Below are 22,664 nucleotides of genomic sequence, written 5' to 3' on the forward strand. Positions count from 1 at the left end.
TTGCTTAGTTCTGTCTCTCACTTATTGGTTGTGCTATTTGACATGCGAGTGGCCCTGTTTGGTAGCTTCACAGGTTGACAACTCATTTTTAAGATCAAAAACTAAAAGTTCTGTGGAATAATCACTTGACATGAAATGTTTACTCTGTTTTCTCTCCACAGTTGCTTCCAGACCTGCTGAGTTTTTCCAGCACTTGTTGTTTTTGTTTCCTTTTTAGGCATGCCTGCTGCTGCTTCTGGCATGCCCTCATGCACTCTTCATTGAGCCAGGGTTGGTCTCCTGGCTTGATAGTAATGATCGAGTGGGGGGATATGCTGAGCCCTGACATTGCAGATAGTGTTAAAATACAATACTGCTGCTGTTGATGGCTCACAGTGCCTCATGGATGCCCAGTCTTGAATTGCTAGATCTGTTTGAAGACTGTCCAGTTTAGCATGGTTATAAAGCTGCATAGCACAATGTTTTTCTCAATGTGAAGCGAGGACTGAGTCTCCAGAAGGACTGTAGTGGTTGTAACTCTAACCGATACTGTCATGGACAGATGCATCTGCAACTGGCAGATTGGTGAGGATGAAATTAAGTACAAAAACCGAAAGAACTGTGGATGCTATAAATCAGGAATAAAAAAGCAGACGTTGCTTGAAAAGCTTAGCAGATCTGGCAACGTCAGTGAAGAAAAATCAGAGTTAATATTTTGGGTCCGGTGACCCTTCCTCAGAACTGATGGTAGCTGGGAAAACGTCAGTTTATATGCAGGAAATAAGGAAGGGGATGGGGTAGGGAGTAAGTGATAGGATAGAGCACGAAGAGAGAGAAGAACAGTTGGACAGACAAAGAAGTTGATAACAATCTGGCTAGGAGGGTATATTAACAAATATTCACCCTCCTTGCCAAATCATTATCATAACCTCTGTCTATCCAATTGCTCTTCTTTCTCTTCAGGCTCTATCCTATCGTTTACTCCCTTCTCCACCCCCCTCTCTATTTTCTGCATTAAAACTGACGTTTTCCCAGCCGCCATCAGTTCTGGGGAAGGGTCACCGGACCCGAAATGGTAACACTGATTTTTCTTCACAGATGCTGCCAGACCTGCTGAGCATTTTCCAGCAATTTCTGTTGTTTTTTTCATGAAATTAAGTATGTTTTTCCCTTCTGTTGGTTCCCTCACCACCTGCTGCAGTCCCAAGCTAGTGGCTACATGATTTAGGACCTGACCAGCTCCATCAGTAGCGCTACTCATCCATTCTTGATGATGAACATTGACATTCCCCAATTAGAGTGCATTTTGTGCCTTTCTCACCCTCAATGCTTCCTTTAAGTGTTGTTCAGTGTGGAGGCGTACTGATTCATCAGTCGAGGGAGGATTGTACATGGTCATCAGCAGCAGGTTTCCTTCATGTTTAACCTGAAGCCATGAGACCTCATGGGATCTAGAGTGATGTTGAGGACTGTAAGGGCAACTCACAACTGTATGTTACTGTGTTGCCACCTCTGAGGGTCTGATTTGCTGGTGGGACAAGACATATCTTGGGGTGGTGATGGCAATATCTAGGGCATTGTCTGTAAGGTATGATTTTGTTAGTATGACTGTGGTAGGATGCTACTCAACTAGTCTGTGAGACAGAATGTTGGTAAAGAGGACTTTGCAGGGTTGACAGAGCTGTTTCTACCATTGATCTGAGGTTGATGCCAGGTCTGGCAATGCCTGTGAAGAAAAATCAGTGTTAATGTTTTGGGTCCGGTGACCCTTCCTCAGATCTGATGGTAACTGATGGTTGGTCCAGTTTCATTTTTGTTTGAGACTTTGTAGCACTAGGTACAACTGAATGGCTTGCTAGGCCGTTTCAGAGGGCAGTTGATGCACATTTCTGTGGGTCTGGAGTCTAATGTGGGCCAGCCCACTGACCTTACATCACAGCTATGGGAACATATACACCTGATGGGCTACCATTGAATGCTTGCATGGACATAAATGATGGCTTTGGATGTGTACTGCACAGTTAACTTGGGCAGACACATCATAAAATGTTTGAGTGTTTTTCATCACTTGTAGCTGTTTTATAACACCTAACTTGCGGAAATCACATTCTTCTTGTTAATAAAGCACATTGGCAAATACATCTCTTGAGGTTCATATTTATGTCTGTATTTATTACTGCAAGCATGATATTCATGTTCTGTCTTATTCAGAACTCTTGCACACCCAACTTCCAGAAACTGCATTCTTCTTGATAGTAATGCACGTGAGCAATCACAGTTCTGGGGATTTGCAACTCTATCTGTGACTAAGCAAGTCTGACATTCAAATACCCTTGCTAATATTTCTTTATGGTTCTTTCCTGAAGGAGGGGAATGTGCACAATTAGTGCAAATGTGCCCTGATGGACAATAATAGAGTTGTGATGGATGCCTGACACAAGACACCTGATCCCCCTTTGAGAGCAGGCTGTTGAGCTGGCAGGAGAGCATACTGATGGTGAAGAGAATATTTGATATCTATAGTCATCGAGTGAGAAAGCCTCCAACCTGTTATTCCTAGTAGCACAATAAGCACCACTAACTTAATGAAACCAGAATTACAGAATTGTTACAGGCCATTTGGCCCATTACACCTCATTGGTTGCATTACTTTATGCCAATCGCTTGCTTTCCTCCCATGTGAAGGTGGTGGTGTTTCTAGTTATGTTAAAATATTGCTGATAAAGCCTTCCATTCATAGAACATAGAACAGTACAGCACAGTATAGGCCCTTCGCACACAATGTTGTGTCGACCTATTATTCTCCTCTAAGATCAAACTACCCTGCATACCCTACATTTTACTATCATCCATGTACCGATCCAAGAGTCGCTTAAATGCCCCTAATATATCTGACTCAACTACCACCGCTGGCAGCGCAATCCATGCACCCACCACTCCCTGTGTAAAGAACGTACCTCTGACATCTCCTTATCCCTTCCTCCAATCACCTTAAAATTATGCTCCTTGTAATAGTCATTTCTACCCTGGGGAAAAGTTTCTGGCTATCCAGACTATCAGCATCTTGTACACCTCTATGAAGTTACCTCTCGCCCTTCTTCACTCCAATGGGAAAAGCCCTAGCCCCCTCAACCTTTCCTCATAACCTGCCCTCCAGTCTGGACAGCATCCTGGTAAATCTTTTCTGCACCCTCACTAAAGCTTCTTCATCCTTCCTCCCTTCTTCTGCGGCTAGCTGCAATGCTTTTGGTGTACTGTCGCTCAGTTCAGTCTTCAGTGCATTGAAGAACCTGGTTCCCTTTTTGAGGCACTGTGTGGATGAAAGTCTGCTGTACAGCCACCTGCATGACCAATAACTGGTTTCCTCTCCGTCATTCTGCCATGTACAAGATCTTTGTAGCTTTGATCTTTAAATTGCTTTCCGGTGGTAGTTTGCTTAGCCTGACTCTTGGTAACCTTCATTATCTCCTGTGACACAATCATATGACCTTGGAAGTTGATAAATTGACAAGAGGACTCCAGGAGCAGGTAATGATCATTTATTTCAAACACATGTATGGAGGCGAGCATTAAGGCAGGTCTCAAAACTTACTCTCCTGAATTACAAAACAGTTTCAAGTTTTATACAGATTATAGCTTGCACATCACAATTACAATTCTAATTCTCACTGTTCAACATCCACATGTCCCATGAACCCTTGTTTTGCACTGTCTTTGTAGACATTGTCTGTTTCTCATTCAAGGCCTTTTACTCCTACTAGTCCTGAAAGTGCGGATGCCTTGCTTGTTTGTTCTGGCTTCGCTCTTTATTGACTATAAAGCTATTTTAATCCTTAACTAATTTAGCCCCTTCAGAACTTACAGCCTATATAATGGCTGCATTGTCATATCTTAGTTTGTGTGTCTTTGATGCCCTTTTTCTCAAAATTACAAAAATCTGTGGTTAAGAAGGCGTTTAGCACACTTGCCTTCATTGCTCAGACCTTTGGATATAGGAGTTGTCATGTCATTTTGAGGTTGTACAGGACGTTAGTGTGGTATCTTCTGGAGTACGGCGTGCAAGTCTGGTTGCCCTACTATAGGAAGGAAGTCATTAAATTGGAAAGGGTTCAGAAAAGATTTACCAGGATATTGCTGAGAATGGAAAGTTTGAGTTATAAAGATATGTTGGGAATTTTTTTCACTGGACCGTTGGAAGTTGAGGGATGACTTCATAGAGGTTTATAAGATCACGTGGGGCATAGATAAGTTGAATAGCAAGGTTCTTTTCCCTGGGGGCAAACTTTAAGTAAGAGGAGAAAGATTTAAAAAGGACGGGAGGACTTTTTTTTATACAGAGAGTGGTTAGTGTGTTGAATGAACTGCCAGAGGAAGTGGTGGATACAGGTACAATTACAACATTGAAAAGACGTTTGATTAAATACATGAATGGGACAGGTTGGGAGGAATACAGGCCAAATCCAGGCATGTGGATTTAGTTTAGTTTGGGAGCATTGTTGGTGTGAACTAGTTGGACCGAAGGGTCTGTTGCCATGCTGTATGACTCCATGACACTAATCACAGGACATGGGATGGTGTGTAATGCATTGATAGAGCTTATCTTTTTTTCTGAAGTGAATGTTTTTCTTTAGTTCTAAGGCTTTAACTGAATGGTCATGCAATACCATTTTTCAGTTTCTGTTTCAATTTTGGTGTGTTTATGATTTTCTTTATAAACTCATGAAATGTGGGGATAGGGCAAGGGGAATGAGGAAGGCAGAGGCTGTTTACATGTGGTAGGGTAATATTATGAGTAATTACACACAATGTCCCAGAAAACACAATCACCTTCCCTGGGTGTGTCCTGTCTCTCAGCAGGATGGACTCAGCAGATATGGCAGCATTGAGGAATACAGTTGGGATAGTGCTCTCCTAGGATTTCTCAACATTGACAGCATATCCCCACTTTACAATTAGCATCAAACCAGGGGATCACCTCTGGTTAAATGAAGAGTGCAGGAGGATATGACAGGAGCTGCACCAGGAAAGCCTAAAAATGAAGTATCAACCTGGTGAAATTACAAAACAGGATGACTTATAAGGTTTCCACCAAAGTGGTTCTTGTCAGTAGAGCCTCCTCAATCTTCTTATGATAGTCTAGATGGTGTAAATTGACCAATGTTATCTTCAAGTACAGTAATAGTTTATAAACTTTATATTTTGCCTATTGATAGCTTCTGTAGTTAGTCCCAACTTCTTCAGCCTTCTGGAATTGTACCACAGATATAACCAACTGAGTTTCAATGGCTACATGGCCTTTATATGTAGTTTCAATCTGTTTCAGTCTCTCCAGAAATTTTCAATTCAATCTTGACCTTGTTAGCTGGAAAGCTCAGTTTCCTTCCTCTGTTTCCTGTTTCAGTTTTCTTCTTGTTCTAGCCAGCATGGAGGCAGAGTGGGTCTCCCGTACTGAGTGTTCTTGAGTGGTTTTTTTAAACTTTTAACATTTTACTTGGAGGGAAATTGAAGAGGCGAGTGCTAGACTGGAGGCTGATGCGGGGAACGATTCCCAGACCAGAGGCTGGCAAAGGAAGTTAAGTCCCAGACCATAGACCAGCACGGAATGGTGAGACCCAGACTGGAGGCTGACGCAGGGAGGCGAGTCCCAATCTGGAGGCCAGCTCGGGAGGCGAGTACCAGACTGGAGGCAGTCACAGGGAGGCGAATTCTGAACTGGAGACTGTAGCAGGGAGATGATTACTAGAGTGGAGGTTCAATTTCCCACGTTGGCTGAGGTCACCATGAAGGCCTTACCTTCTCAATGCCACCCCTCACTTGAGCCTTGGTGACCATGGGGATAAACTCACCACCAATTGTCTCTCTGTATGAGAGAGCAGCCTCTGGTTCTATGGCAACTTAACTGTTAAATTAACTTCCACCGATTTCAGACTATTACAAAGGACAGGGAGAGAATTGTACAGAACAAAGTAGAGAATGACAAGTAAGCAGAAGAAATGATTATGGAAAAATAATTACTTCTTTTGGTTGATTGAGCAACATGACACTGATTACTAAGCTTCATTTATTTTACACTGGGGGCCTTCATACTGCACATATAACACTTAAGACACTACAATGTAGACATTCTTCATAGATGAAATTACCATGGTAAATCTCAGAATACCTCAGAATTACTGCCCCAAAGTTTAATGTTTCTTCAACTACATTTGACAAGAACACTACAAATTGTTAGAAAAATGATAAAAGCCACAATATTGATGATGATGTAATCAGTGCAAAACTGATAACTCCATTTCTATTTTCAACTATGATGTAATCATTAACTCCACATTCAACAATGATTTGTTTATGTTACAGTGAAATTATGGAATTGAAGAACTACATTGCAAAACTAGAAAGTTCTTTGCATCAAAGGTAAAGATTCTAGATTCTACAAATTGTATGATGCCTAGGATGAGAGGAAAACTTTGGTCTAAAAAGCTTTTACTCAGCTCTTGATTCCTGATAAGTAGTTTCTTTATATTCAGACTTAATTGAAGAACTCAGAGATAGTAAGAACGGGACATGCTAGAGTCAGAGATAACATTGTATGGAGCTAGAGGGACATAGCAGACCACGCAGCTTCAGAGGAGCAGGAAAGTTGACATTCTGGGTCAGGACTATACAACTTACAGGCTCTAGTTTTGTTTTATCCTGAATTTGCATATTATCTCTTGAAACAAAGTTCCAGCTGAGAAACTAACATCCTTCAACTGATAATAAAATGTGAGGCTGGATGAACACAGCAGGCCAAGCAGCATCTCAGGAGCACAAAAGCTGACGTTTCGGGCCTAGACCCTTCATCTGATGAAGGGTCTAGGCCCGAAACGTCAGCTTTTGTGCTCCTGAGATGCTGCTTGGCCTGCTGTGTTCATCCAGCCTCACATTTTATTATCTTGGAATCTCCAGCATCTGCAGTTCCCATTATCTCTGATCCTTCAACTGGATGTGGTTCTTAGCTATGTGGTCCCTATATTAAACTCTGACCTTGATTTTTGGGGAGTTGTGGAAACTTCATAGCTAATTTGAAATGGTGCTGTGAAGCAGAATCGGAAGAAACTGTTTTCATTGTGAGAGGAACAAGCGAGGCATTGTTGCTGAGTTCAAACAGACCCCATCTTTTCAGGTGTGAGAACCTTATCCCATATTGTGACAGTTGTGATTTATTTCTGAATAGATGTGAAAGCCATAAATGGCAGATAAAGTCTTGGAACTGATATGATGTCAAGGTTATTTAAATGGTCAGCCGGGTGTGAATGACCTGTGGCGACTGATATGGGGAAAATCTCGGCAACCAGGGTTTGGGTACCATGTGGTGTGAGTGTTTTGTCTTGGTGTAAATGGTCTCTTGATTGGGTGCGGTGATTGAGGATTGGAGGGCCTGCTATTGAAGCATAGGAAAACGGTGCAGAAATAAGCCATTTGGCCATTTGAGCCTGCTGTGCCATCTTATATGATCATAGTTGAGCATCCAACTCAGTACCTTTGATCCTTTTCGCCCTAAGAACATCCAACTCCTTCCTGAAAGCTTTCACTATTTGGCCTCAACTGCTTTCTATGACAGAGCATTCCACAGGCTGATCACTGTCTGGGTGAAGAAACTTTTCTTCATCTCAGCCCTAAATGGCCTGTTCCATCTCCTAACCTGTGGCCCCTGGTTTTGACTCACCAGTCATCCAGAATACCCTTCCTGCGTTCACCTTGTCTAGTCCACTTAGAAATTTATAGGTTTCTATACACTTCCTTTAAACTTCCATAGATATAATCCTTACTGATCCAGTCTCTCCTCATGTGTCAGTCTAGCCATTCCTGGAATCTGTCTAATAAATCTTTGTTGAACTCCCTCCATTGCCAGATAGTCTTTGCTCAGTTAAGGAGACATAAACTGCACACAATACTCCAGGTGTGATTTCACCAAGGCCCTGTACAATTGTAGTGGGACATGCCCGATGCTGTACTCAAATCCTATCACTATGAAGGGCAACATATGATCTGCTTTCTTCACTACCAGCTCCACCTGCATGCTTACTTCCGGTGACTGGTGTGTACAAGGACATCCAGGTCCTGTTTCACCTCCCCATGTCCCAATTTATTGAAGGTCAATTAATAATCTGCCTTCCTGTTTTTGGTATGAAGGTGGATAACCTCACATTTATCCACGGTACCCTTCCTCTGCCATGCATTTGCCCAATTGCTCAATTTGTCCGAATCACGCTGAAGCACCTTTACACCCTCCTGATAGTTCACCCTCCTATCCAGCTTCGTCCTACCTACAAACTTGGAGATTTTACATTTAGTTCTCTTATCTAAATCATTAATATATATTGTGAATAACTGGAGTCCAAGTACTAATTGCTGCAGTCCCTGCCTACCACTCTGAAAAAGACCTGTTTGTTCCTAGTCCTCTATCCATGTCAGTATGCTATTCCAATCCCATGTTATTTAATTGCATGATAGTCACTCTTGATAGATTTTATCGAAAACCTTGTTGCAAAGTTTAAGTCAACTGCTTGGATGATTTCATTGTCCACCACTGAGAGCAGCTCAGCAGCTGCATTACCAATTGAGCTGTTTAGAAGGATGAGAGGGGATCTGATTGAGGCATATAAGATTATTAAGGGATTGGACACTCTGGAGGCAGGAAGCATGTTTCCACTGATGGGTAAGTCCAAAACCAGAGGACACAGTTTAAAAATAAGGGGTACGCCATTTAGAACAAAGTTGAGGAAAAACTTCTTCACCCAGAGAGTGGTAGATATATGGAATACAGTGAAAGGCAGTGGAGGCCAACTCTCTGGATACTTTCAAGAAAGAGATAGATAGAGCTCTTAAAGATAGTGGAATCAGGGGTTAAGGGGATAAGGCAGGAACAGGATACTGATTGTGGATGATCAGTCATGATCATAATGAATGGTAGTGCTGGCTCGAAGGGCCGAATGGCCAACTCCAGCACCTAGAGTCTATTGTCTATTGAGCTGTTCAAGGACGATTGGACATTGCTGTTAGAATATGTCTGTGGCAGGTCATGAGGGAAACAAGAGGGAAAAACATACTTGGCCTCATCCTTACCCCTTTGCCTGATGCAAGTGCATTTGTCCATGACAGTATCAATAAGTGTGACCATCACACACTGCTTATGAAGACTAAGTTCCGCTTCCACATTGAGAATAAACTTAATCATGTTGTGGCACTATTACTGAATGGATTGGACTTGAAACAGATCTAGCAACTCATTTATGAAGTGCTATGGAACATCAGCAGCAACAGAATTAGAATCAAACACAATCTGCAAGCTAATGATCTGGCATATTCTCCACTGCATCATTACCATCAAGCAAGGGGATCAACCCTGATTCAATGAAAAGTACAGAAGGGCATACCAGGCATACTCACTAAAAATGAGGTGTCAACTTTGATGTAGCTACAAAACAAGACACTTGAATGGTTTATCTTTTGACTGTATAAGGGAGAACACGCATATTTCTCACTGGGGAAAAAGCTTGCAAATTTTTTCTTTTCTTATTAAGATGTGTTACTAGAACCATGGAAGTAAATCTTGGGAGAGTTAGGCTAGGGTGATTATGGTAGTAAAAAGTGCTGGAAAAGCTCAGCAGGTCTGGTAATGTCTGTGGAGAGAAAACAGAATTGATGTCTTGACTCCAGTGATTCCTCTTTGGAACTGAGAATCATTTGATTCAATACATTAACTTGGTTTCTGTCTCCATAGATAATTCTGGATCTTCTGAGTTCCTCCTGAAGTAAAACCAGAAACTGCTGATTTCCAGCATCCACATTGTTTTCATTTTATTTGAGTGATTCTGACAGCGTTATGATAGCTTCAGAAATCTTCGCATTTCAGTATACTCAAGAGAAGAAATGTTTTCTGTTTGTCACCTTAAGAAAATATATTCCCCAGAAACAGGAATTGCTTATAATGGTGAACTCATGGCCTGTCTGAATTTTACATCAAAAGAATGAAGCAGTCTTGGATCTCAGAGATGAAATTCTCAGGCTTTAAAAACATATGTATAAGAAATGCTATTCTTACATTGGCAGGTCAGATCTGCTAATGATGAATGAACAACTGAAGCCTTAATCAGGCCTCCTTTTTTTCAGATATAAATGTTCTGTATATTTCCAGCATTCTCTGTTTTGATTAATTCTTCCAGCATTTGCCTTTTTTTTATTATAACAAGCTGTTGATTCCCAAGATGATGCCACACAGGCTTTTCAAATAGTCTTGAGGTTTGTGTAATGGCAATGTAATTATTTTCAGATATTATGGTATAGCATCATACGTTTAGCTTCCTCTCTAAAGATAAAATTGGCAGTTGTATTTGGACTCCATTGCAAACGACTCTGTACACCTGGGAGAGGATTCATCTGTACTTATAAATCAAAAATTGAGCATGGACCAAATGCTTTGGAGAAAAAAAGTAAATTGCAAAAGATTTGATTTAAACCGACTCAAGGCGTGAATATTTTTGGAATCTTCTTCCATGTTGTCCATCAGCCAGATGTTAATGCAAATGCATGAATGGCCAGTTGTTTGTAATCAAGCGAGTATGTGCAATACCCAATAACTGTTAATGCCTAACATACCTACCTCAAGCAAGCCTAAAATGACTTTAGAAGCAACTTGCAAATAATGAGGTATTCCATACGAACACAGTTTTGTTCTTTTATCTTTGACAAAGCTCATAAGTATAAACAATCTCCCACAACAATAAAGTAGAAATTCTTCCAGAGTTGCTAGCAAATTCACCCTCGGCTGAATCAAATAAATCTTCTTCAGAAATGTTTGACTATAATGGAAATATCTAAGGACCAAGATCCACCTGTCTGTGACCTCATGGATATTCTTTCAAGGTTTGCTGGAACAACCTCAGATCACTCTAAATATATACAACTAGCCCTTAACCTGTTGCAAATCTTAAGGCATCTCTTGGTGAATAAGCTAGGAATTTGGCACATTTTGCTACATACAAGAATGTGTCTAAGAGACCCAATATCCCCGGCTAACCCAGCAAAATTGATCACGACTTTACTTCAGTATTATTTTGTTCCATTTAACAGTGGCAATTTTGTCTTTGGGTGAGAGAATAAAATAGTAAATATCAGAGCAGGTGAAATTTGCATATATATCAATTTCATTTTTATATTTGAGAATGGGTATGGTTATTGAACTTTTTAACTAAGGTGAGTAAATTTTGATGTAACTGTTAGGTCTTATTTTGCTGAATATGTGTTTCTGTGCACCCATCTTCTAGTTATGTGTGTCGCCACGCAGTCTGTTTCCCAGAAACAAGGTAGAATTGTCTACAGTGAAGCCCAGAAACTCCCAGCAAAGAGTTTCCAGGTTCCAGCTTAATTTTTGGCCACTTGAATATGTTCTCAGTAAATTTACAGCAGACGTAGCGAAAGGTTTGCTATTTTTCAGTCATATAGTGATGCAGCAGGGTGATTTGTTACATTTTCTAGTCTGAGTACTGTATTATGTTCATTGTAAATGTTTTAAAGTATAAATTCACTGGGGAAAAGCTTTAGATGGAAAAGTGACAATAGGTTTCTCCAGAATTGTTTTAAAAATAACATTATGTTAGCAACCTGGAGATAGCAAGAACTGCAGGTACTGAAGTCAGACTCAATAAAGTGTAGTGCTGGAGGAACACACAATGAGAGGAGCAGGAAAGTCAACATTTTGGTTTCATCAAATGAAGGGTGCAAACCCTAAATGTTGACTTTCCTGCTCCTTTGATGCTGCCTGACCTGCTATATTCCTCCACTTCCACACTGTATTGACTTATGTTGGCAACCTGCTGCTTACGGTGAGTTAGATTCTCATCTGAAGAATCCTGAGTGAGACAGGCTTGTCACCTACCCTGTTCATCACAGAAATGTCACAAAAGATGATCTAAATGACTTAATTCATGTATATAAAATTATTATCTGCCATGCTTTGGAGAGTCAGGAGGCAGAGTTGAGAATGGTGCATTACAAAAGAGAAAGTGCTAGAAAAGCTAAAAAGTCTAAAAATTGATAAATCTCCTGGCCCCAATGGGCTACATCCTAGACTTCTGAGCGAGGTGGCTGAGGAAATAGCGGAGGCTTAGGTTGTGATCTTTCAAAAGTCACTGGAGTCTGGGAAAGTCCCAGATGATTGGAAAATCTCTGTTGTAACCCCCTTGTTTAAGAAAGGATCAAGACAAAAGATGGAAAATTATAGGTCGATTAGCCTAACCTCGATTGTTGGTAAAAGTCTAGAATCCATTGTTAAGGATGAGATTTCTAAATTCTTGGAAGTGCGGGGTCGGATTAGAACAAGTCAGCATGGATTTAGTAAGGGGAGGTCATGCCTGACAAACCTGTTAGAATTCTTTGAAGAGGTAACAAGTAGGTTAGACCAGGGAAACCCAGTAGATATTATCTATCTAGACTTCCATAAGGCCTTTGAATAAGGTGCCTCATGGGTGGCTGCTGAGTAAGGTGAGGGCCCTTGGTGTTCGAGGTGAGCTACTGGCTTGGATTGAGGATTGGCTGTCTGACAGAAGGCAGAGTGTTGGGATAAAAAGTTCTTTGTCAGAATGGCAACCGGTGACGAGTGGTGTCCCGCAGGGTTCAGTGTTGGGGCCACAGCTGTTCGCTTTATATATTAATGATCTGGATGAAGGGACTGGGGGCATTCTGGCGAAGTTTGCCGATGATACGAAAATAGGTGGACAGGCAGGTAGTACTGAGTAGATGGGGAGGCTGCAGAAGGATTTAGACAGTTTAGGAGAGTGGTTCAGGAAATGGCTGATGAAATTCAATGTGAGCAAATGCGAGGTTTTGGACTTTGGAAAAAAGAATACAGACATGGACTATTTTCTAAACTGTGAGAAAATTCGTAATGCAGAAGTACAAAGGGATCTGGGAGTGTTGGTCCAGGATTCTCTAAAGGTTAACTTGCAGGTAGAGTCCGTGATTAAGAAAGCAAATGTAATGTTGTCGTTTATCTCAAGAGGGTTGGAATATAAAAGCAATGATGTGCTTCTGAGACTTTATAAAGCTCTAGTTAGGCCCTATTTAGAACACTGTGTCCAGTTTTGGGCCCCACATCTCAAGAAGGACATACTGGCGTTGGAGCGTGTCCAGTGGAGATTCACATGGATGATGCCTGGAATAGTAGGTTTAACGTTCGATGAACGGCTGAGGATCCTGGGATTGCATTCATTAGAGTGTAGAAGGTTGAGGGGAGATCTAATAGAAACTTACAAGATAATGTATGGCTTAGAAAGGGTGGACGCTGGGAAGTTGTTTCCGTTAGTCAGGGAGACTAGGACCCGTGGGCACAGCCTTAAAATTAGAGGGGTTAAATTTAAAACGGAAATGAGGAGACATTTCTTCAGCCAGAGAGTGGTGGGCTTGTGGAATTCATTGCCACAGAGCGCAGTGGAGGCTGGGACGTTAAATGTCTTTAAGGCAGAGGTTGATAGATTCTTGATCTCGCAAGGAACTAAAGGCTACAGGGAGAGTGCGGGTAAGTGGAGTTGAAATGCCCATCAGCCATGATTAAATGGCAGAGTGGACTTGATGGGCTGAATGGCCTTACTTCCACTCCTATGTCTTATGGCCTTATGCTGGGAGAACTTGGTGGATATTCACCCATGTAACCTTCAAAGAGTATTTCTGAGTCACTCTTCAGAATAGAATTTGCCTACATGTATAATTGCATAGTTGATAAAGTGAGGTTAGAAATATTAACAAGTTTGTATCTATTTGGAATTAGACAACAAACATCACGATTGGCTACCCCATCTTCCATAAGGGAATGTGTTTCAAGTAAGTCTTTCTTTAATCTTTTTTAGAGAAGTACAACAAAAAACTGTTGTGGTTACTCAGAAAATATAGGCCATAATTTTTGTCCGCTGATTATGAAAGCAAAATATATAACTCATCAGGCTAATAAACAAATAAAATGGAAACTTGGACTTCTGCAGCACATATTGTAGCACTGTTGTAGCAAAATATTAATAAATGTCATGATTTGTGAAATCGTATTTTTAATATCTGCTTTTCAACTGAAAATAATAAAGTACTTCAGCAGTACACATTCAATAAATGACAGCAGCAGTGTTATGAAAGCTCACAGGTGATTCAGTAATTAAATTTTGGCTACAGCAGTAATATGAAACTTGTGTTTAATGCAGTGAATTTACATATTTATTATATTTCCTCCTTGCTACCTTTAACGTAGCATGAAAATTAGGGCTGAAATTTACCTCAACATTGAAAAATATAGATGTTGTTCTTAATTTCAAAACATTGAAAAATATAGATGTTGTTCTTAATTTCAACTGCTGGGTGGCACTGTTTAGCAATCCAGCTGTGTTCCTACACAGTATCACCAGAGGCGAGAACATAACAACACAAAAATGCCAGTGTTGAACTTGTTTATTTCCAACTAATATCCGGCTGAGAGTGAAGTAATCTCAAACTAATCCTTTCACCAGTGCACAAATTGAAAAACAAAATGAAGCAAAAATTTCCTCCCCTTTAGCAAAAAACTGCCATAATAGAAAAAAAAGCAAAAGTAACTTTCAATTTTGATTTGGGCATCAAATTTGAACTTGTTGATTAAGAACTTGTATTACACATCAAAAATTGTGTTGACTTGGTAAGGCCAGACTTTCATCTGTATCAAAGCACTTTTCACTCCAAAGTTTTAGCAAACGTAGTGAAAGATTCACCTTTGGGTGTGATGACAATAATGGTAAGTATGGTAACAAAACAGTGAGAATGAAATAAAATAAAACAAACCGTATGCATTTCTCCTCAAGTCTTAAATGTGTACTTCAAAACCTCATCTTTGAGTGGCAATTAACTTATTTCCATGTGTTTGCTTATTATTAATAACCCCAATTGTTGCATTTGGACTTCAATACTTAACCAGGTGGTGCAAAAACCTGACCCATAAAACGGACTGCAGCTCACCGAATGCCTGCCCTGGCTATCATGCTTCTTCTATACAACTTTGCTGCATGGCCTGGAGCCACCATCCCCTTGAACTGTCCAGCTACATAACTCGGCATCAGCAAGTCATCAGTCTCACCATATCATCATGTCAGCTCTTGGACCAGCCCGTCTGTGGATGACAAGATAATAAAATGTGAGGCTGGATGAACACAGCAGGCCAAGCAGCATCTCAGGAGCACAAAAGCTGACGTTTCGGGCCTAGACCCTTCATCAGAGATGACGTTGGGTTCTTCATGCAAAAGACAAAGGGAAGCAGTCCTTAGGTGGAGCGGGGCTATGGTCAGTCATCGGGTGCCGCTAGAGATACAGTAGATACACAACAGTGTTAAGGTGAGGAAGGAGGCCATTCAACCCAACGTATCTGCATCTGAGCATCATGACTTAGTGCCAATGTTGTGCCTTTTCCCTGAAAGATGCACATTGTGTCTACTTAAAAAATCATCTAGTGTTCTCTTGAATGCTTCAATTGAACTTGTTTCCACCTATTTCTCAGCAGCCCAAACTATAACTACTACTAAGTTTTATTTTGGCAATGTATCTTTGCAAAACTGTCCCCTAGTTCTTAATCCATTCATAAGTGGGCACAGTTTCTCCCTATCTGCTCTGTCCAAGCATCCTATTTATCTTTGCCTTTGCTGTCCAAAATAGCAGTCCAAACTTCTCCCACTTTTCCTCATAACTGTCTCATTCCTGGAACTATTCTTGTGAACTTCTGTACTGTCTCCAATGCATTCACATCCTTCCTGTAGCATGATGCCCAGAATTGTATACCATGACCCTGCTGAGGTCTCATCAGTGTAATATATAAGTTCATCATACCCTTTTGCTCTGGTACTCTATGCCCCTATTTATGATGCCTAGAATAGTATACATTTTATTAACAGCTCTCTATATCTGACTTACCATCTTTAATGGAGTATATACGACCAGGTCTCTCTGCTCCTGCCCACACTTTAGAGTAATACTTCTTATTTTATGCTGTCTCTGAGTATTCTTTCTACAAAAGTACATAGCATCAAACCACTCTATTGTAAAGACCACATTTTTTTGGGAGCTGTGGAGTAAAAATGAGAAAAGATCTTCTTTAAGCCAAACTAAGAAGAAAATTGCAGTTTTAAAAATAAGTTATTGGGACACATTGAAAGTTTTATGTACAACATGCCTTATTGAATCTGTGAGGAAGAGGCACAGACAACGTGGTACTGCATGTTTGTGTTCTGTACAGTTCTGTCCAGAGATAGTTTTTTGATTGGCTTTTCAATTGGCACCAGTTGTTTTCAGGACACCTGACTGCAGTAACAACCTCTTGATTGGTTCCTGGGCAGGAACCATCTTTGGTCCGCCTCCACCTCTCTCCCTATTTATTTCAGAATCCTCTCCCCACCCCCCTTTTCTGATGAAGGGTCTAGGCCTGAAACATCAGCTTTTGTGCTCCTAAGATGCTGCTTGGCCTGCTGTGTTCATCCAGCCCCACACTTTGTTAACATATAAGTACTGTTTGGTAGTTTCACCAGGGTGACATCTCATTTTTAGATATGAGTGATGCTGCTCCTGCCATGCCCTCCTGCACTCTCCATTAAACTAGGGTTGATCCCTGGTTTAGTGGTAATGGTTAAGTGGAGGATATGCTGGGCCATGAGGTTGCAAATTGTGCTGGAGTACAACACCTTATGGATGCCAAGTCTTGAATTGCTTGACCTGTTTGAAGTCTTTCCCATTTAACACAGTGATAGAGACACACAACATGATGGAGGGTATTCTTAATGTGAAGGTGGTAATTTATGTCCAACAGAAGTGTGCGGTGGCCACTCTTAGCTGCAGTTTTATGGGTCGGGTTTTTACACCACCTGGTTAAGTATTGAAAGTACAGATGCATCTGTAACTGGCAGATTGGTAAGGATGAGATCTCCACTACCTGCCAAAGACCCAGTTCTGCAGTATGTTATGAAAGATAATTGGGTGAGAGATGAGCAAAGCTTGTCCATTACAACCCACAACCACTTCCATCTAGAAGGACAAGGACATCAGACATATGGGAACACCACCAAATCCAAGTTCCCCTCCAAGTCACTTAACATCCTGACTTGAAAATATATTGCTGTTCCCTCACTGTAACTGGTTCAAAATCCTGGATTTCCCTCCCTAATAGCATTGTGGGTCAACCCACAGCAGGAGGGAATGCAGTGGTTCAAAAAAGCAGCTCACCACTACCTTCTCAAAGGCAACGAAGGACAGGCAAGAAATGTTGGCCAGCTAGCGATGCCCACATCCCACAAAAATGAATAAAAGATTGCTATCTTCCCTGGGAGGTCTGAAAGGGCTGCACATCTCTTACTTGGGTGTGACTTCACCAGGATGAAAGCTACAAACAGAATGGAACAGACATAGTAAGAGGGTAAGTGAAGTGCAGAATGATTCATAATGAAGTGTCATTCATGTCGCCTACGTGCCATCAGTGTAATTTTTAAAAATTTTCCTCCCACTTTGCCGGTGCCTTCCAGACGTTCACAGCTGGGGTGGAGCAAGCCTGCTGTGTAGTTCGTCTGGAAGAATTGGTTGATTTTTTTTACAGCAGAGAGCGGCGGGAGGTGGGTGGAAGTGAGGTCGGAACAGAGAGGTTGTTGGGAAGATAAGTGTTTGCTATTTATGCGCTTACCTCGAAGCCAACAGTCTTTTTTACAGCAGAGAGTGGCGGGAACTGGGTGGAAGCAGAGAGGCTGTTGGGAAGGTAAGTGATTGCTATTTAAGTAGCCATGTTCTCAGCCCCAGGTCCTATATGGTAGGGCCTCCCTCTCACCCTCTTCCTCTAACCTAATTAAGAGTTCACAGACTCGCAGCAAAAGAGAAAGGGTTGAGGGAAGTGCCTGGTGAGAAAAGTGCGAGCCCTTGGCTCAGGAGTCTTTGGTGAAGAGGCTGAGTGAGGAGATTATGCCACAGTTGAAGAGGGTGAAGACATGACCGCCAAGCTGATTCAATGTGCTGCATGCATGATGTGGGAGGTCAGGGACACTGATGGTGCCGCTGGCTCCTGTAGTTGTGGAAAGTATGTCCACATTCAGCTTCTGAAGAAGCATGTTGCAGCACTGAAGAAAGAACAAGATGACCTCAGGCTCATCCGAGAAAACGAGAGTTTTCTGGACAAGACTTTCAGTGAGGTCATTACGCTGAGGATACCAGAAGAGAGAAGGGGGGTGACGATAAGGAAGGAAGAGATGTTTGAACTACAAGAGACCCCAGGGGAAGTACCTCTTGAAAACAGGTTGACTGAAACAAGTTGACTGTCTTGGAAACTGTCGAGACAGACAACACTGCCAGCCCGAGAGGCGGACCTTTCTGCGAGTCGAAAATTGGCGTAGAGGCAGAGCCGAGGAGTCAGACATCATGCAGAGCCGTGGTAGTAGGGGACTCCATAGTGAGAGGGACTGAAAGGGATTTCTGTGGCAACAGGCGGGATTTGAGGGTGGTGTGTTGCCTTCCTGGTGCCAGGATCCAGGACGTCACCGACAGATTGCAGGGAATCCTCAAGGGCAAAGGTGAAGAGCCAGAGGTGGCGATGCATGTCGGCACAAATGACATCGGGAAGAAGAGTAGGGACATTCTACAGCGGGAGTTCAGAGAACTCGGAAGAAGGATGAAAAGCAGGACTTCCAGGGTGGTTATCTCTGGTTTGCTTCCAGTTCCTTGGGCTGGAGATGGCAGGAACAGGGAGATAATGGACTTGAATGTGTAGCTGAGGGACTGGTGCAGGAAGCAAGGATTTAAATTCTTGGATCACTGGGGTATGTTTTGGGGTAAGGATAAATTGTACAAGAGGGACGGGTCGCACCTTAATAGGTGGGGGACCAGCATTCTGGCAGGCAGGTTTGCCACTGCAACACAGGTGTGTTTCAACTAAGTATTGGGGGGAGGGGCCAAACTGGAAATTTAAGAATCAAGTTAAAGGGAGAGTGAGAATAAGAGAAGTTAGGAAAGACAACAGAATCGATGGAGCAGAAAACTCAAGAAGGGATCGTACAGTATGGCCAAGTGAAATAGTGATGATAGGAAAGGTGAGGGGAGTAACGAATTAAAAGTATTATATATGAATGCACGAAGCATAAGAAATAAGGTGGATGAGCTTGAGGCTCAGTTGGAAATTGGCAGGTATGATGTTGTGGGGATAACTGAGACGTGGCTTCAAGTGGACAGGGCCTGGGAAATGAATATTCACGGATAAATGTGCTATTGAAAGGACAAACTGACGGGCAGAGGGGGTGGGGTGGCCCTGTTGGTGAGGAATGATATTCAGTCCCTTGTGAGGGGAGACATAGAATCAGGAGATGTAGAGTCAGTATGGATAGAGCTGAGAAATTCTAAGGGTAGAAAGATCCGAATGGGAGTTATCTACAGGCCCCCAAACAGTAGTCAGGATGTCGGGTGTAAGTTGAATCAAGAGTTGAAATTGGCCTGTCACAAGGGTATCACTACAGTTGTTATGGGAGATTTCAACATGCGGGTAGGCTGGGAGAATCAGGATGGTACTGGACCCCGAGAAAGGGAGTTTGTGGAGAGCCTCCGAGATGGATTCTTATAACAGCTTGTACTGAAGCCTACCAAGGAGAAGGCAATTCTGGATCTGGTGTGTGCAACAAACCAGATTTAATCAGGGACCTTGAAGTAAAAGAGTCATTAGGAGTTAGTGACCATAATATGATAAGTTTTAATCTGCAATTTGAGAGGGAGAAGGGAGAATCGGAAATGTTGGTATTGCACTTAAACAAAGGGAACTATGGAGCTGTGAGGGAGGAGCTGGCCGAAGTTCAATGGTACAATACCCCAGCAGGGATGGCAGTGGAACAACAATGGCAGGTATTTCTGGATATAATGCAGAAGGTGCAGGATCATTTCATTCCAAAGAGGAAGAAAGATCCTGAGGGGAGGCAGGGGCAGCCGTGGCTGACGAGGGAAGTTAAGGACTGTGTAAAGATAGAAGTTTAACATAGCAAAGATGAGTGGGAAGCCAGAGGACTGGGAAACTTTTAAAGAGCAACAGAAGATAACTAAAAAGGCAATACGCGGAGAAAAAATGAGGTACAAAGGAAAACTGGCCAAAAATATAAAGGAGGATAGCAAGAGCTTTTTTAGGTACGTGAAAAGAAAAGTAATGGTTAAGATTAAAATTGGGCCCTTGAAGACAGAAATGGGTGAATTTTTAATGGGGAACAAAGAAATGGCAGAAGAGTTGAATAGGTACTTTGGATCTGTCTTTACTAGGGAAGACACAAGCAATCTCCCAGATGTAATAGTGGCTGAAGGACCTAGGGTAATGGATGAACGGAAGGGAATTTATATTAGGCAGGAAATGGTGTTGGATAGACTGTTAGGTCTAAAGGCTGATAAGTCTCCGGGACCTAATGGTCTGCATCCCAGGGTACTTAAGGAGGTGGCTGTAGAAATCATGGACGCATCGTTAATCATTTTACAATGCTCTATAGATTCAGGATCAGTTCCTGTGGATGGAGGGTGGCTAATGTTGTCCCACATTTCAAGAAAGGAGGGAGAGAGAAAACAAGGGATTATAGACCAGTTAGCCTGACTTCAGTGGTGGGAAAGATGCTGGAGTCAATTATAAAAGATGAAATTAAGACTCATTTGGATAGCAGTAACAGGATGGTTCAGAGTCAACATGGATTTACGAAGGGGAAATCGTGCTTGACTAATCTTCTGGAATTTTTTGAGGAGATCAACAAGGGAGAGCCAGTGGATGTAATGTACCTGGACTTTCAGAAAGCCTTTGATAAAGTCCCTCATAGGATATTAGTGAGCAAAATTAGGGCACATGGTATTAGGGGCAAAATACTGACTTGGATTGAAAATTGGCTGGCTGACAGGAAGCAAAGTGTAGTGATAAATGGGTCCCTTTTGGAACAGCAGGCGGTGACCAGTGGGGTACCACAAGGTTGGGTGCTGGGACCGCAACTGTTTACAATATACATTAATGATATAGATGAAGGCATTAAAAGTAATTTTAGCATATTTGCTGATGACACAAAGCTGGGTGGCAGTGTGAAATGTGAGGAGGATGTTATGAGAATACGGGCTGACTTGGACAGGGGCTAGGTGAGTGGACGGATGCATGGCAGATGCAGTTTAATGTGGATAAATGTGTGGTTGTCCACTTTGGTGGCAAGAACAGGAAGGCAGATTAATATCTAAATGGAGTCAAGTTAGGTAAAAGGGAAGTTCAACGAGATCTGGGTGTTCTTGTACATCAGTCAATGAAAGCAAGCATGCAGGGTTAGCAGGCAGTGAAGAAAGCTAAAGCTGGCCTTCGTATCAAGAGGCATTGCGTATAGGAGCAAAGAGGTCCTTCTGCAGCTGTACAGGGCCCTGATGAGACTGCACCTAGAGTATTGTGTACAGCTTTGGTCTCCAAATTTCAGGAAGGATATTCTTGCTATTGAGGGAGTGCAGTGTAGGTTCATGAGGTCAATTCCCGGAATGGCAGGGCTATCATATGTTGAAAGATTGGAGCAACTGGGCGTGCATACATTTGTGTTTAGAAGGATGAGAGGGGATCTGATTGCGATGTATAAGATTATCAAGGGATTGGACACTCTGGAGGCAGAAAGCATGTTCCCACTGACACGCGTGTCCAGATCCAGAGGGTACAGTTTAAAAATAAGGGGTAGGCCATTTAGAACAGAGTTGAGGAAAAACTACTTCACCTAGAGCGTGGTGGATATATGGAGTGCAGTGGAGGCCAAGTCTCTGGATACTTTCAAGAAAGAGGTGGATAGACCTCTTAAAGATAGTGGAATCAAGGGTTATGGGAATAAGGCAGGAACAGGATACTGATTATGAATGATCAGCCGTGATCATAATGAATGGTGGTGCTGGCTCGAAGGGCCGAATGGCCTACTCCTGCACCTATTGTCTATTAATCATTTCAAGGGGCATTTTGGCCTAGCGGACCAGACCTGCAAGACTTTCTGGCCGGATGCAGGCTCACCCTCCATGGATTGGAATGCTGCAGGTTTCAGCATCACATACAATTTGAGCTTAAGGTCTGGGCACAGTTGGATTTTCTGAAAGAAAACTTTTGTGGTACCTACGTGTGGCTCCTCCTCCCTCTGGGTAAGTACTAGCATCATCCTGCCTCTGTGAGAGGAAGGAGTGTTTCTTTTGCTTCCCTCTTTTGTTTGCCATTCGTGCTGAGTATCAGTTTAAGATGATGAAGTGCACGTCTATGCATTTCCTGCAGACACTGAGTGTGCTGGACTGGATCCGTTTGGCTGTCGCCAAACAATTGACGCGGACAGCCAAATTCCTGCATGATGGTAGCACTTACTCTTGTGAAGTCTGGAAGGTCAATATTCTTCTTTTGGCATTGCTGGGCATTTCTTTTTAAATCATTCATGGGATATGAGTGTTTCTAACTACGGCAACACTTATTGCCCTCTCCAAGTGCCCTTAAGGTGTTAGTAGGCTGCCTTCTTGACCAGCTGAAGTCCATTTGTTGTAGATAAGGAGGGATAGAGTTCCAGGATTTCGATCTAGCAACATCTGAGGAACGGTGATGTATTTCCAAATCCAGATGGTGAGTGGCTTGGATAGGTACTTGCAGGTGGTGTGATGCCTTCCTATATCTG

At 42.2% G+C, this 22,664-nt stretch overlaps 1 protein-coding gene across 1 annotated transcript in view; it reads left to right on the top strand.

The window, feature by feature from the left end:
- LOC125456273 (probable E3 SUMO-protein ligase RNF212) overlaps positions 1-22,664 on the top strand; it is a 150,959-nt gene that overhangs the window by 48,587 nt on the left and 79,708 nt on the right. The window contains exons 5-6 of the mRNA XM_059651554.1: positions 6,337-6,393; positions 13,787-13,839. Coding sequence (XP_059507537.1) covers positions 6,337-6,393; positions 13,787-13,839 — 110 coding nt within the window. The remainder of the gene's footprint in view (positions 1-6,336; positions 6,394-13,786; positions 13,840-22,664) is intronic.

The sequence above is a fragment of the Stegostoma tigrinum genome, chromosome 1 (genome assembly GCF_030684315.1).
Source record: "Stegostoma tigrinum isolate sSteTig4 chromosome 1, sSteTig4.hap1, whole genome shotgun sequence".
Lineage (NCBI taxonomy): Eukaryota > Metazoa > Chordata > Chondrichthyes > Orectolobiformes > Stegostomatidae > Stegostoma > Stegostoma tigrinum.